The sequence below is a fragment of the Apodemus sylvaticus genome, chromosome 1, assembly GCF_947179515.1.
Source record: "Apodemus sylvaticus chromosome 1, mApoSyl1.1, whole genome shotgun sequence".
Lineage (NCBI taxonomy): Eukaryota > Metazoa > Chordata > Mammalia > Rodentia > Muridae > Apodemus > Apodemus sylvaticus.
The window spans coordinates 126375000-126389000 of record NC_067472.1 but is presented as its reverse complement, the minus strand read 5'-3'; the positions used below and the strand labels follow the sequence as shown (position 1 = coordinate 126389000).

General features: G+C 40.5%; 1 protein-coding gene across 1 annotated transcript in view; it reads right to left on the bottom strand.

Moving 5' to 3' along the window:
- The window catches only part of Hdgfl3 (HDGF like 3), a 60749-nt gene extending 47412 nt beyond the window's left edge, over positions 1 to 13337 (bottom strand). The window contains exon 1 of the mRNA XM_052159607.1: positions 13139 to 13337. Coding sequence (XP_052015567.1) covers positions 13139 to 13222 — 84 coding nt within the window. The 5' untranslated portion in view covers positions 13223 to 13337. The remainder of the gene's footprint in view (positions 1 to 13138) is intronic.
- Between the last annotated feature and the right edge of the window lie 664 nt (positions 13338 to 14001).

Here is a 14001-nt window from a genome sequence, read left to right as displayed (position 1 = left end):
ACCTAACAAATTGTGAAAAGACTATGGGATTGGATTCCAGCCAATGGGGAAAGACCCAGTCACCGCCTGCATTAGAACAAACTTTAGGTGCACTTCCTGAACCCTCTTGCTCTTCTACTTTTGTGAGTGGTATACCCTCTAGATTAAGAGTCAAGTTTTGCCTTGTTGAGACTCTTCAATTGGAATAGTGGTCTTTTTCTTTGCAGCCTAGGGCACTGCTCTAATAATAGAAAGTCCTGTAACAACCAAGATATGGTTATGATGGTTTTATAGTATGTGTAATGTACCACCATTTCTAATTGTCAGACCCATAGTGGCTTCATTTACTCTCACTTCCTCCTCTATGTTACACGGGTAGATAAGAGCATCAAATTCAGCAAAGCACTTTCTATTAACTGAGTGTAATCTAAGCAACTTAGTTGGGTGCCTAGAATAATACATTTAAATTTCTCATCTTCTCTAAAACAACAAACCTTAAACCGTACATTTCAGAAAGTACCACCATTTAACTTTTTATTAAAGTTTTCAAAACTGCCTGCAGGAAGGGAAGAAGCAATAGAACAAAATGTAAAAGTAGCTCATTCAGGATTTAGTGATCTTTCTCTAAGGGTCTGTATTTAAATGCCATTTTATTAAAGGGCTTTTCTCAGAATATTCTGTGTAACACAGAAGTATCTAGTCTGCACTCCACATACTTGGTAGCACACACCATCTCCTCAGGTATTTAAGCAATGCCTGAACACAAGGTCTTTGTCAGATTCTAAACATATAAACCCTGCCTCTAGACCAGTGTACAGGTGCTCAACTGCTTTTGAATGAAAAAGATGAATAAACTTGTATTGCCAGATATAAGCACACAATTCACTGGATATAAAGTAAGTACTAGAGACAGTTTTCAGTATATCAGTTACTATAATTGGGCAACTGAGGGGAGATACTTAGAATCTCTCTAGACTTTAGGTTTTTTCCATTTGTAAAAGGGAAGGATAATAATATTATATAGGGCTTCAGTGCTGATTAGTGGTGCACAAATATTATATAAATGCTTCAAATTTTCTCCTTTAAACATCTTCTCCCCACACATTTGCTTCTTTTGTGTTTAAGTGCTCTAGTGCTTGTAGAGGTAAGAGGGTAACTTCTCAGAACTGGTCCTTCCCTTCCACTGTCTGTATTCCACAAACTTGCCTTTTGCGAACATAACAAAACTCTGCATCCTTAGTCACAGATGGTCTGACACTTTAACAGTTTGGCACTGTAAACCCAAGCAAATTCCAGAGCCTCAATATTAGCAAGGGAACATTATACAGTCAGACTCTGTATAAATAGCAATTAGTAAAGACATAGTACTTTTTACTCTTAACATGTGATATACATAAAATTATAACAGCTTTGAGGTAGTTATAAATATATTACAGTTAAAAAATTAGAAAGATGAGGAAAGTAGAAAAGTTTGAGCTTGTATTTTAGAGCCTTTGAATACAAGGATATATAGGCCTGGATGATTAAAATATCTAACACAATATCACTTTCATTTCTTTTATTTATGACTTTGATATAAGACTGTAGTTGTATTAAAATACGCAATTCAGGAATGTTAGTAAATCATTATTCTTTTTTTTTTTTTTGGATTTGGTTTTATTGAGACAGGGTTTCTCTGTGTAGCTCTGGCTGTCCTGGAACTCACTCTGTAGACCAGGCTGGCCTCGAACTCAGAAATCTGCCTGCCTCTGCCTCCCAGAGTGCTGGGATTACAGGCGTGCGCCACCACTGCCCGGCTAAATCATTATTCTTAAAATCTAACAATTATTCCATATAGACACATATAACACACAATAGATTAACTCCCCCTTTGCCTAACAGTACAAAACCGTGCTTTTAAATTTGTAAAAACTGATTTACTGGTATTCAATGTAACATTACATCAAATTAAATATAAAACTATCAGGCTGTATTACATGCAGAAAGTATAGATTGGAAAAAAAATTCTTGTGTGTGTGTGTGCGCGCGCGTGTGTATGTGTGTGTGCTTGGAATGAGCATTTTTTCCCTATGGAATATAGCAAAAACAAACAAAAAACAACCCTAAGTGAAGCAGTAATTACTCATTTTAGTCCTCATCTTCAAAACCAGTGAGTTAATCATATAGCAGTCGAATAAAGTAGAAAGTTTTTGTTTGATAAAGTTGGTCTCATATTGAAAATCAAAGATAGGTAGAGAGAAAATTCATTTTCAATCAATTCAATATGTGAATTCAAAAACTCACTGAGAATTTATAATATTGTTCCCTCTAGATATGCATTTCCTTTGAAAGATGTCACTAGTACAAAGTTTCTACTTCAGAATCAAAAAAGGAGGTTCTTTTCTGACATTCCTGCCTACATAATTTTTTCAATCTTCTGTGAAGCTTATTTTTATATGTGCTAAGCACTACTGAACCACACTTTTAATAACTTTAATCTTAAGCATATCTTGCATTAGAAATTACTACTGTGTTACCGAGGATTTTCTAGTGCCCGCACGAGAAGCACTGCTGCTATCGTTGACTATGCATACTATTCTGTGGAAACCGGGCATCACTTCTTAAACTATCACCAACATTTTTATGGAGCTTGCGTTCCAGTGACCAAGCAGGAAGGTTGATTGGTTCATTTAGTGACCCACTTGTGCACCAAAATGGCCATGTCTTGCCCCCCAAATTCTGAAGCTATGTGGATTCTCTAGAAATGGTTCATTACTCTTGAAAATCTTACAATAGGAAGGCCCCACAATTCCCAGAACCTAGTGCCAAAATAATTATAAAATCATAAGGAAACTGTTGAAAAACAGACCCACCAAGCCATACAAAACATTTACTGAGATTTTTACTAGCCTCTCTCTTTCTTTCTTTTTTCTTTCTTTCTTTCTTTCTCTCTCTCTCTCTCTCTCTCTCTCTCTCTCTCTCTCTCTCTCTCTCTCTCTCTCTCTCTCTCTCTCTCTCTTTCTTTCTTTCTTTCCTAAGTAGAGAGTTGGGTGCTCTTAGGAAGTAACTGACTAGTCACTAAATAGTTCTTTCATGCATAATTTAAAAGTGAATCCCTAGGAAAATGATTTGAGATGTTATCATTCTTCTTGTTGTGAAAGGTATGCTCAGCCTAGTAAACCAAAACAGTGGTAAAATAGATGTTTGGTTGCCTCAGTATCTGGGGGATGTTATCCTGTAGGTTTGAATTTATCTTTCTTTTCCTTTCTTCTTCCTTTCCTTCTATGTAGTTCTCTGTAATCACATAGTTATTTGCCAAACTAATTGTAATCAATTTGTATTTGGGCAGAGAAGAGATAGAAAATTATTTACTAACTCCATTTTAATTAGACTGAAAAGTTACCATATAGATGGCAGGGAAATTCAGAAAAATGTTCTCAGGATCAGGAATGCAGTAAATTGGTAGAAACTACACTGGTTAATAGTCTTACAACTTAAAGGCTCCAGCAACTAAATACTCTTAATTAGCCTACCTGATGTTCAGAGTACCTGTTCTCTTACACATGCAGGTTTTGAAACCTTCACCTAAGTAAATAATACTGTGCATCTAACTCAGAATTGATTTTAATAGCTCTCTAATCTGTCTAAATACATAACTAATGCCTCACTTAATTTTACATTACCTTATATAAAAGAGCTTTTAAAGAGATGGACTAGAGACATATAATACAAACCACTATAATGAATGCTCTATGATTTAAGATTGTCAGCTTCATAGATGCTGGACTCCATCTGTTCGTCCATCTGTCCGTCCATCCATCTTATCCATCCATCCATCCATCCATCCATCCATCCATCCATCCATCCATCCATCCATTATCCATCCATTTATCCACCCATCCATCTATCTGATATTCTTACGTATTTTCAAATGTTCCTTCAGTTGTTTCATGCAATCTAATGTCACACTTGTTATCCTCTTAAGTCATTCTTAACAGTCAGGGATTAAGATAGATGGCAGAGTGTTTGCTTAGAAATCGCACAGTTTGACTCCCAGCGCTCTGTGACTGAACATGGTAATGCACATCTACAGTCCAAGTACTCAGAGGGTTTACAATGCAAAGAGCGTTTAAAGTCATTTATTATTTCAGAATGGATTTGAGGACAGCCTGGAAAATAGGAAACTCTGTTTTAAAACAATAATAAAAATAAGATATTCATTAACTGGATAATTCTTAGTGCATTTAAGATAAGTCTTGGGAGTAAAAAGTATTATTATATTTACTTTATCCTATTATCAAAAAATAAATACATACATGTGTGTATATATATACACACACACATATATATATATATACTTAGAGATAATCATAATTAAATAACTTTATTCAGGTACATGTGAGCATTTATTAAATTGACAGATTTATTTATTTATTGGTGCTGAAGATAGAACCTAGAGCATTATGCATGCTAGACACTTAAAAAGTCAAGTTATTTATTTTTAATTAGAAGGAAAACAGGTATTTAATTTTTTTACTAATAAACATGCGGGAGTCAAAACTTCTCTGTTAAAGCAATTTTAGTAATATAAATCCAGAACTCCAAAATGCATACACGTCCCTTGACTCAGAAATAGAATTTCTAGAGGTGTCTCAAATAAAATAATGATTTAGAATTTTCTAAGTCTTGTAATATAGTTATAAATTGAAATAACCTATGTTGTATAACAGGAACTATTATAAATTATAACCATTCTAAGTACATATTCAAGTTGGTTATAACTAGGTACTGTGATAGTAATCTTTTTACAATGAATACTGTTTGCATAGCATATTACAACTTTTTACTAGGAGAAACTAGTAACTATAATATAAAATTCAATCTATTATTTTTAAAAATTGGTAATAGTACAGTTTATATTATTGAGTCAAAAATTTTAGATGAAAAGGCCATTAAAATAGTCTTTTATAAACAGCATTTCTACGTATTGTGAAAGACACTGGTATTTCAAAAAGTCTACTGGTGTTTGTAAATATAATAAAGATAAATAATTAAAAAGTAATAATTAAAAGGCACACAAAATTAAGCCTTGATTTAAAATATATTCACAAACAAAACTGCCCTAAATGATTTTCACATATATTTGTTTGTTTGTTTGTTTGTTTGTTTGTTTTTCAAATCAGAGTTCCTATGTATAGTCCTGACTGTCCTGGAACTTTCTCTGTAGAGCATGCTGGCCTCAAATTCCTGACTGCCTCTGCCTCATGAGTGCTGGAATTTAAGTCACACATCACCACTGCTGGGCTACATCTTCACATTCTTATATATTTCCTTTACCTAGTCTCCGAATGACAGTTGACAAGCTGGAGATCATGTTCCCAGTAACACACTTGAAGTGAGCAGAAAGGCCTACACCAGCAACCATACCAAGCAGACAAGACTCTTGTCTAACCTTTGGATATTCTTAACAATAGAAAATGAGCTCCTGCTGACCAGCCTATACTGCTTTGACACTCATGGACATTTATTATTATTATTTTATTTTATTTTATTTTATTTTAATTTTTGGTTTTCTGAGACAGTTTCTCTGTATAGCCCTGGCTGTCCTGGAACTCACTCTGTAGACCAGGCTGGCCTTGAACTCAGAAATCTGCCTGCCTCTGCCTCCCAAGTGCTGGGATTAAAAGCATGTACCACCACTGCCTGGCTCATGGACACTTCTATTTTTTTTTATATGTATTAGCGTTTCACCTATATGTGTGCCTGTACACTACATGCATGAAATGCCCAAGACCATAAGAGGGTATTGGATCCTTGGAGCTGAATTTATGGGTTGTTATCAGCCATGGTGTGGGTGCTGGGAATTGAACCCAGGTCCTCTGGAAGAACAGCCAGATCCCTTAACCACTGAGCCATCTCTCCAGCCCATCATGGACACGTCTAATAAAGTTTTATACAGATCTAAACTATCAGTCACCTTCCGAAAGAGTTATAAACAGTACCTTAGAGATTTTACATCAGAGAATTAATGCACAGATTGGTATTAAGAATTTAAATTGCCTATTTGCTTTCAGTTTATGTAAAAGAATGAGACAACCCACCTATTTCTTGGCAAGGTCAATGCAGCCCCTTGGGGAAAAGGCCCGTGATGTTTACTACCTGAAGATAACTTCTCTGGACTCATGTATAAGTAGTGAACATTGTAGATATCTTCCTTTATGCTGAGATTTATGGGAACTTAAATTCTTGAAAATGTGTGGCCTGTTTTCCAGAAAGGAAGTCTTATCTACTAGTACTTTACTGTCAAAGGAAGACAAGCAAACACATGACACTGCCTCCTGGACAGTGTTATGGTAAGGAACCAACACCAAAGGTTTACATTAGTAAAGGTTACACAAATACTTGATACTTATGGCTTTACCATGCCGTAAATTTAAAATCTCACCTAGTATTGTGCCCTACACAGAAGAAATACTCAACAAAATTTCAGTAAGAGTTCAGGACTTCAAGCAATACAGAAGGGTAAGGTAAATGTTTTTCTGCAAAGTTCTATCAAGTGACAGAGGTTGAGACAGATCCAAAACATAACCCAAAGTGATCTAGTAAGAAAGGAACAGAAAGACAAATGCAAGTAAAGAAACCAGCTGAAACCAGAACTGAAAGGAGACCTGAGAGAAAGTTGTAAAGTGGCAAATTAAACCTACTTCTTTCTGTCTTCCAGTGCCTCGGGACGGAACTTAGGGCTTCCCATTGCTAAGTGAGCACTACCATTGGGCTAAATCTCCAGCAGAAAAAGGAAAACAAAACACTGAATACTAAAAACAGTGAAATTGGAATCCATGTAGCTTATAGGACCACTTTCTGTCTCCACACCTCATACAAAATGTGTGAGAGAGGTTGCAATACCACATATTGCCCCAAAAGGTGTTTCTAAAAATTACAACTGATTCCTGACAAGCTTTCCATGCGCCCTGGCTTCTCCAGCGCCAGGAGATGAAGGCACAGGACAGCTGTGGTGCGGGCGGCTCCCACGGGATGCTCACCATCACTATGAAGCTTTGTTTGTTTCTGAACATTATGTAAACAGGATTCTACTCAGTCTACTGTCATGCCGGCCTTCTCTGGCTCACCTTTATAGTTTTTGTGGGTCTCTGTATCAGTAATACTTGGCACAGTACAGAGTCTCCTCTGAGGGGCATTTGGTTGTTTCTACTAGTCTATTATAAATATGCAGATGGGTGCAAACACTTTTAGACCTTTTGCTAGACATAAACACTTATCTTTTCTTGTTCTCTAAGACAACAGACTGCTAGGCCACAAAGTAGCCATTAAAGTGTGTTTAATTTTGGCAGATAAAGTTGAGGATGTGGAGAAAGGAATAATCCTCCATTGTTGGGACTGCAAACTGGTACAACCACTCTGGAAATCAGTCTGGCAGTTCCTCGGAAAACTGTACATAGTACTTACTATCTGAGGACCCAGCTACACCACTCCTGAGCATATACCCAAAAGATGCTCCAACATATAACAAGGACACATGCTCCACTATGTTCATAGTAGTCTTATTTATAATAGCCAGAAAATGGGAAGAACCCAGATGTCCCTCAACAGAGGAATGGATACAGAAAATGTGGTACAATTACATAATGGAGTACTACTCAGCTATTAAAAACAATGAATTCATAAAATTCTTAGGCAAATGGATAAAACTAGAAAATATCATCCTGAGTAAGGTAACACAATCACAAAAGAACTCACAGGGTATGCACTCGCTGATAAGTGGATATTAGCCCAAAAGCACAGAATACCCAAGACACAATTCCCAAACCACATGAAGCTCAAGAAGAAGGAAGACCAAAGTGCGGGTGCTTCTTAGAAAGGGGAACAAAATACAGGAGCAAATATGGAGACAAAGTGTGGAGCAGAGACTGAAGGAAAGACCATCCAGAGACTGCCCCACCTGGGGATCCATCCTGCATACAGTCACCAAACCCAGACACTATTGTGGATGCCAAGAAGTGCATGCTGACTGGAGACTGCTATAGTTTGTCTCCTGAGAGGCTCTGCCATAACCTGACAAATACAGAGGCAGATGCTCACAGCCAACCATTGAACTGATCATGGGGTCCCTGATGAAGGAGTTAGAGACAGGACTGAAGGAGCTGAATGGGTTTGCAATCCCATAAAAAGAACAACCAGAGCTTCCAGGGTCTAAACCACCAACCAAGGAGTACACATGGAGGGTTCCACGGCTCCAGCCCTATATGTAGCAGAGGATGGGCTTGTCAGGCATCAATGGGAGAAGAGGCCCTTGGTCCTGTTAAGGCTTGATGCCCCAGTATAGGGGAATGCGAGGGTGAGGAGGTGGGAGCACACTCTCATAGAAGCAGGAGGAGGGGGGATGGGATGGGGGTTCTGGGAGGGGGGAATTGGTAATGTAAATAAATAAAATATCCAATAAAAATTAAAAAAAGAATAGTTATAAAAAAATAACATATAAAAAAAGCAGATTTTGAAAGTGAATATATAAATTACTTATGAACAGTGTTTAAGAGTTAATATAAAAATATATTCACTGAAACTTTGAGATGGGAAAGAGGTGTGTGTCTCACTCTGTTAGCCAGACTGTCCTTGAACTTTCTGGACTCAAGCTATCTTCCTGTGGTAGCCTCCTGAGTAGTAGGACTAAAGGCATGGGCTGACATGCCTGAAAATAACTTGGGGCAGAGGGGAGGAACTAGGGATGGCAAAGCACATGATTTACCACTGAAGTCCATCATATCAAGTTTTCTAATTTAAAAAAGCTCTTCATTCAAGCACAAAAGCTTTGAGGCTATTCTCTATCCTCAGTAGCAGAGTGCTCAATAACTCACACACAGGTGAATGGGGTGGTGTATGGAAAGAAAACACTTCCTATTTTAATTTTTTAAATTAAGTTTTACTATCATTTAATATATAAACAAACATAAATGTCCTTACTCAGGACAGTTGTATTTATTTACCTTAGGCTTACTAGGATTTACAGTTGTAAGAGTCTGGTTGAACAGAATTATGGAATATTTAATTCAAGTACCTCTCACCAAACAGACAAACGACTAAGAAAGTTCATACAGGTAATGCTAATGAATACAGGAAACAACTTTTAAAAATGGATCAATTGGCAAGTGTAATCTACAACCCCGCCCCAAACAAAACCAAACCAAAAACTCTTTAGAAGATTAAAAACTACAAGGCCATCTGATCAATTGGGTCCCACAAAGTGCAGGCCAAAAATATTCTAAAAACTAAGTCTTAAAAATATGAATCTAATATGTTACTGTTAATATTTTGACAATAAAACATTTGAACCATAAAATATCTTTACCTCATCTCCTTTGAGTCACTTTGGTGTTTATTTTATAATGCACATAGTAGTAGTATAAAATAAAAGGATGTATTATATTTTAAGATAAATTTACATATATTAGGGATGCTCCAATTTTACTAACAGGATAATCAAGAGTTCAGATCCTTGTCTAGTGCACTTTTTTTTTTGTAGTATTAAGCTAGCAAATCCTTATGCACAAATGAGCTAGTTTTTAAAGCCTATACAGCTTGCTATTTAATGTTAAAATAACACAGACGTAGCCAGGCAGTGGTGGCGCATGCCTTTAATCCCAGAACTTGGGAGGCAGAGGCAGGCGGATTTCTGAATTCGAGGCCAGTCTGGTCGACAGAGTGAGTTCCAGGACAGCCAGAGAAGACCTGTCTCAAAACAAACAAACAAATAAAAAACCCACAGACAAATGTTGGGAGAAAAGGGAGGAAGACAGGTCTGCCAGGAAGAGACACAAGAGACATTTTATAGTTACTGCAACTAATTTATATCTTGGTAGGTATTTTTATTGTGTCACATATAATCTAGGTTATATATTGGTCAAATTTAGTGAGTGCACATAAGGAAAAATGATTCATTAAACATGTTGACCTTTTGTTAATGACAAGCATATTTAACTGTCTAAGAGTAAATTATAATAATGCCTACAACTTATGTTGAAATAAATCAAATTAGGGTAGACTGCTATATGGATAAAAGGATTGGCTGATATATGAGATGATAAACTACAGTATAATTGATACAAATCTAGGTGAAAGATACATGGATGTTCACTGTATAATTGAACTTCTCTTACCATTTTTCATGGTAAAATATTGAGAAAATTAACACATCTATGAAGGGGCTGAAAACTGCCAGATATGAACTTAAAATGGTATAATTGTACAACGTAAGTTATAAATTTATAAAGGAAAAAGTAGGGACACTTGCTCAAGCATACTGCTTTGGGTTATAGTAGCTCCTTATCTCAGTACGCTTCAAGATTCATAGTGAATATCTAAAATGAGACAGTACCAAATCCTATAACATCGTCTTTATTTTTTCTTGAAATGCATACAACTATGAAAAAGTTCAACTTATAAATTAGGTAAAGGGAAACAATAAAGTAGAATAATTAAAACAATTTACTATAGTAAAAGTCATTTGAATGTTGTCTTTCAAAATATTGCATGACACTAGACTGGTCTTTTGGGCTGAAGGAAATGAAAGCACAGACAAAGGAGACTAATAAGCTCTCCACAGCGAGAATTATTACTCAACTGGAACGCAGCAGAGATTACCGGAGGAGAGCCAGACCACTAAGCATCAAGGCCCGCCAGGAGTGGAATCCAGCTCTTCCTATGCATCCTGTTGACCCACATTTCTCACAAGGTGCTTCCCTGAACCAAAAATCTTCCTCAGAAGCAAGGAAATTATTCTTCCATTCTTCTATAGACCAGCTCTGACTTTTCAAAAGCTCCTTCCTACAGTATGAAAAAAAAAAACCTACCTTCCCACCTTATGTTTGATTCTTTGGGGCCTCAAGTATTGCTAGCTTCTATAAAAGGTGAAAGTATTGGAAATGCAAATAAGATTCATGTTCCAGTTAGCATTTTTAAGATATCAGCCTTCAAAGTCAGAAGCAGGTATAGGAGGAGGGCAATGCTGTGTAAAGTTGAGATGAAAATGAGAACATATGTGATCAAGAATAATTAATCAAGAGTAGGGCCCCAAATACGTTTTTCTCTTAATCTTTACCTTTACTTGAAAAATGCAAAATGTTGCTATAGTTTTTGTGAGCCTTAGAACATTCTTTCAGAAGGTAAATGTGGGGGTGTTTGGGGGTTGGAGATTTAGCTCAGTGGTAGAACACTTGCCTAGCAAGCGCAAGACTCTGAATTTGGTCCTCAGCTCCAGAAAAAAGAAAAGAAAAGAAAAAAAGAAGAAGGCAAATGTGAACACATGGACTTTTCCTCCATGCATTGTTTTAAATCTGAAAACCTGAAGGCTTTTGCCTTCTAATTTCCCTTATATTGGTTTGGAATTATACCTTCTAGGAATTTCTTTATACAACTAGAAATACTTTCTCATAGCAGTTTTGTTTTACTAATTACCACAGGTGGTCAGCTGTGTCAGCAGTAAGTTAATGAGACTGTTGAGTCTCATTTTCTTTTTGATCCTCAGAAGATACTTTTCCGTGACAAGATTCTATGACATAACTATGACCTTTCACTTTTGAGTATACACATACAACCTCACAGAGCTGTTTGCTTGATGAGTACATACAGGGACTCCTTAAAAGACCCCTAAAGTTGCCAATCTTGCCCTTCAAGTATTATACACTATTTTGTAAGATTAAAGCAAACAAATAACCAAACAATAACAATCAGTAATTCTACTTTGAAAGTTTGCCTTATTTAAGGACTTGGAGTTCATACATGAAGAATTTATCACAGTCGAGTGGAATCTGAGTAAGACTTTTTTTTTCCTCTTGATGCCTGAGGTTGTTAGTGTTGGAAGGAATTCTGGAGATGCTTAAAGTTACAGAAAGGGAATTGCAGGCAGTCAAAATGATGTGTTCCTAAGAGTGCCTGAACCACTCTCCAGATCCCCTAAGTTCCTGGCCCAGTGTCATTTCCAATTTAAAATCATGCCAGAACAAACGATTTCAAAATGACTATGTCTATCCATTACCTCAACTCCGCTGAATTTCAGCCTGCCCCTCTTGATGTCACTTCCTTGTATGAATGGGTGTATTTTCCCCTTGGTCTTGTTATCTTCACTTCATTACCACACAACACAGGAGTTGACGCTCCAAATTTTTATCAGCTCTTCCCTTGACTATTTTTGTTCCCCAAGAATGCCAACACGTCTCCAAACCGTCTTAACTCTCTTTTACCTATATTTATTTCAGTCAGCCAACTGTCAACTATTAAATTACAAATTAAAGGTAAAAGTGATTGATTTTTTCCCCCAACATAAGGTGCACACACACACACACACACACACACACACACACCGTAGTGCTTCTTCCTCAGTCAGGGAGCGTAATAAAAATACTGAACGCCATGTATTAAATGCAGATGCTTTCTAGAGAAAACCTAGCGACAGTCTTGCTATTTAGGAAGAAGAGAGCTGTCGTGGGTTTGGTTCGAGGCCAAGAATAATGTTCGGGAACCGACCTAAAACAAATATGGAGGTGAAAAGGCACAAGGAGCTCCTTGACTTCACCAGCCAGTGACAGGCTATTTGGTGTCAGTTTCTAAGAACCAGGGCACCAGGGAGGCAAATGGACAGTGAGAGGGCAGGTGGAGCACCGGGAATCGCGCCCAGGAAACACTCAACAAGTCTGGAAGATGAAGGATGCTCTGAGATGGAAGACTGCTGCCAGGAGGCTGCCGCTGGCCTCTGCACGACCGACCAACCCCTTTCTAGGACGGATCGCCGGCTGGGGGACAGCCTTCCGCTCTCCTACCTGCCTCGACGTTCGCCTGGACCAGGGCGGCTTCCCAGGAGCCGGCGCCTCCACCCCGGGCCCGCTTCCCGGGCCCCGCCAGCTTCCATGAGGAAGGCGACGTCGGGCCTGTCCGACCGGACCCGCCTTCGAACGTGGGCGTCAGGATGGCCGCCGAGCCGGCGAGGGCGCAGCCCGGAACCTTCGCCTCGGCCCGGAGCCCGGTGCGCAGCGCGGCTCGCGGCTCAGCCCAGGCGGCGGCCAGGCGCGAGGCGGGCTCGAGCCGAGGTGATGGGGAAAGGGGGCGGGCGCGCCATCATGAAGGGAAAATGGTGGGCGGGCGGGCCCGCGCGCGCGGTCGCCGTACTCACCCGGGCGGGCCAGTGCGGGTAGCCCTTCATCTTGGCGAAGACCAGGTCTCCCGCTTTGTACTCGCGGGGCCGCGGACGCGCCATCCCGGTCGCTCCCCCTGGCCGCCGGTCCTCGGTCGCCGCGAAGATGCCGGGAGGCCGCCCCTCCGCGAGACGACGGACCGCGCCGCGCTCCCCGCGGGCCTCGAGCCGGGGCGCTCGAGCGGCCGCTCCGACGAGGGAGAGCGGCGAGGCAGCGGCCGAGGCGATCGGTGGGCGGCGGGCACCGCAGGCAGGGCAGGCAGATCTCCGCCCGGCTGCGGGGGAGGGGAGCACGCGTCCGGCCGCGCCGAGTCCCGCCGCCGCTGCTCCCGCCGCGCGCCGCTCACAGGAGCCGCGTCGCCAGCCTCATGCAGCCGCCGCCTCCCCGCCGAGCTTCTAGGTTCCGTGCGAGCTCCGGGCCTCGCGCCTCCTCCGAATTCCTCCTCGGGCAGCGACCGCAAACACGATCTTATTATTGTTCTCGCGCGCGCTCAGCATTCCCCCCCCTCCACCCCTCGCCCGCCCCGTTTCCCTCCCCTTGCGCGCCGGCCGGTTAATTCCTAGGTGCACGGCCGGCTTTCTCGGAGAAACCGCGCGCGCCGCCTGGCTTGCTCCGCAGGCTGCTAGTGGGCGCGTCCTCCTGCAGCGGCGAAGACGGTGCCCGGCGGGTGGGAGCGCCTACTCCGAGGACGCCCGCCGCCTGCTCTCTTTTGTTCTTGGCCAGGAGCTGCCTGGCTTAGCCCAGCCAATCATCACCCGGCCGCCCCTCTTTCCCCTCCTGCTCGCGCCCACCCCCCGCGGACTGCACTCCCCTTCTGATTGCCCCCTACCCACGGGCCACT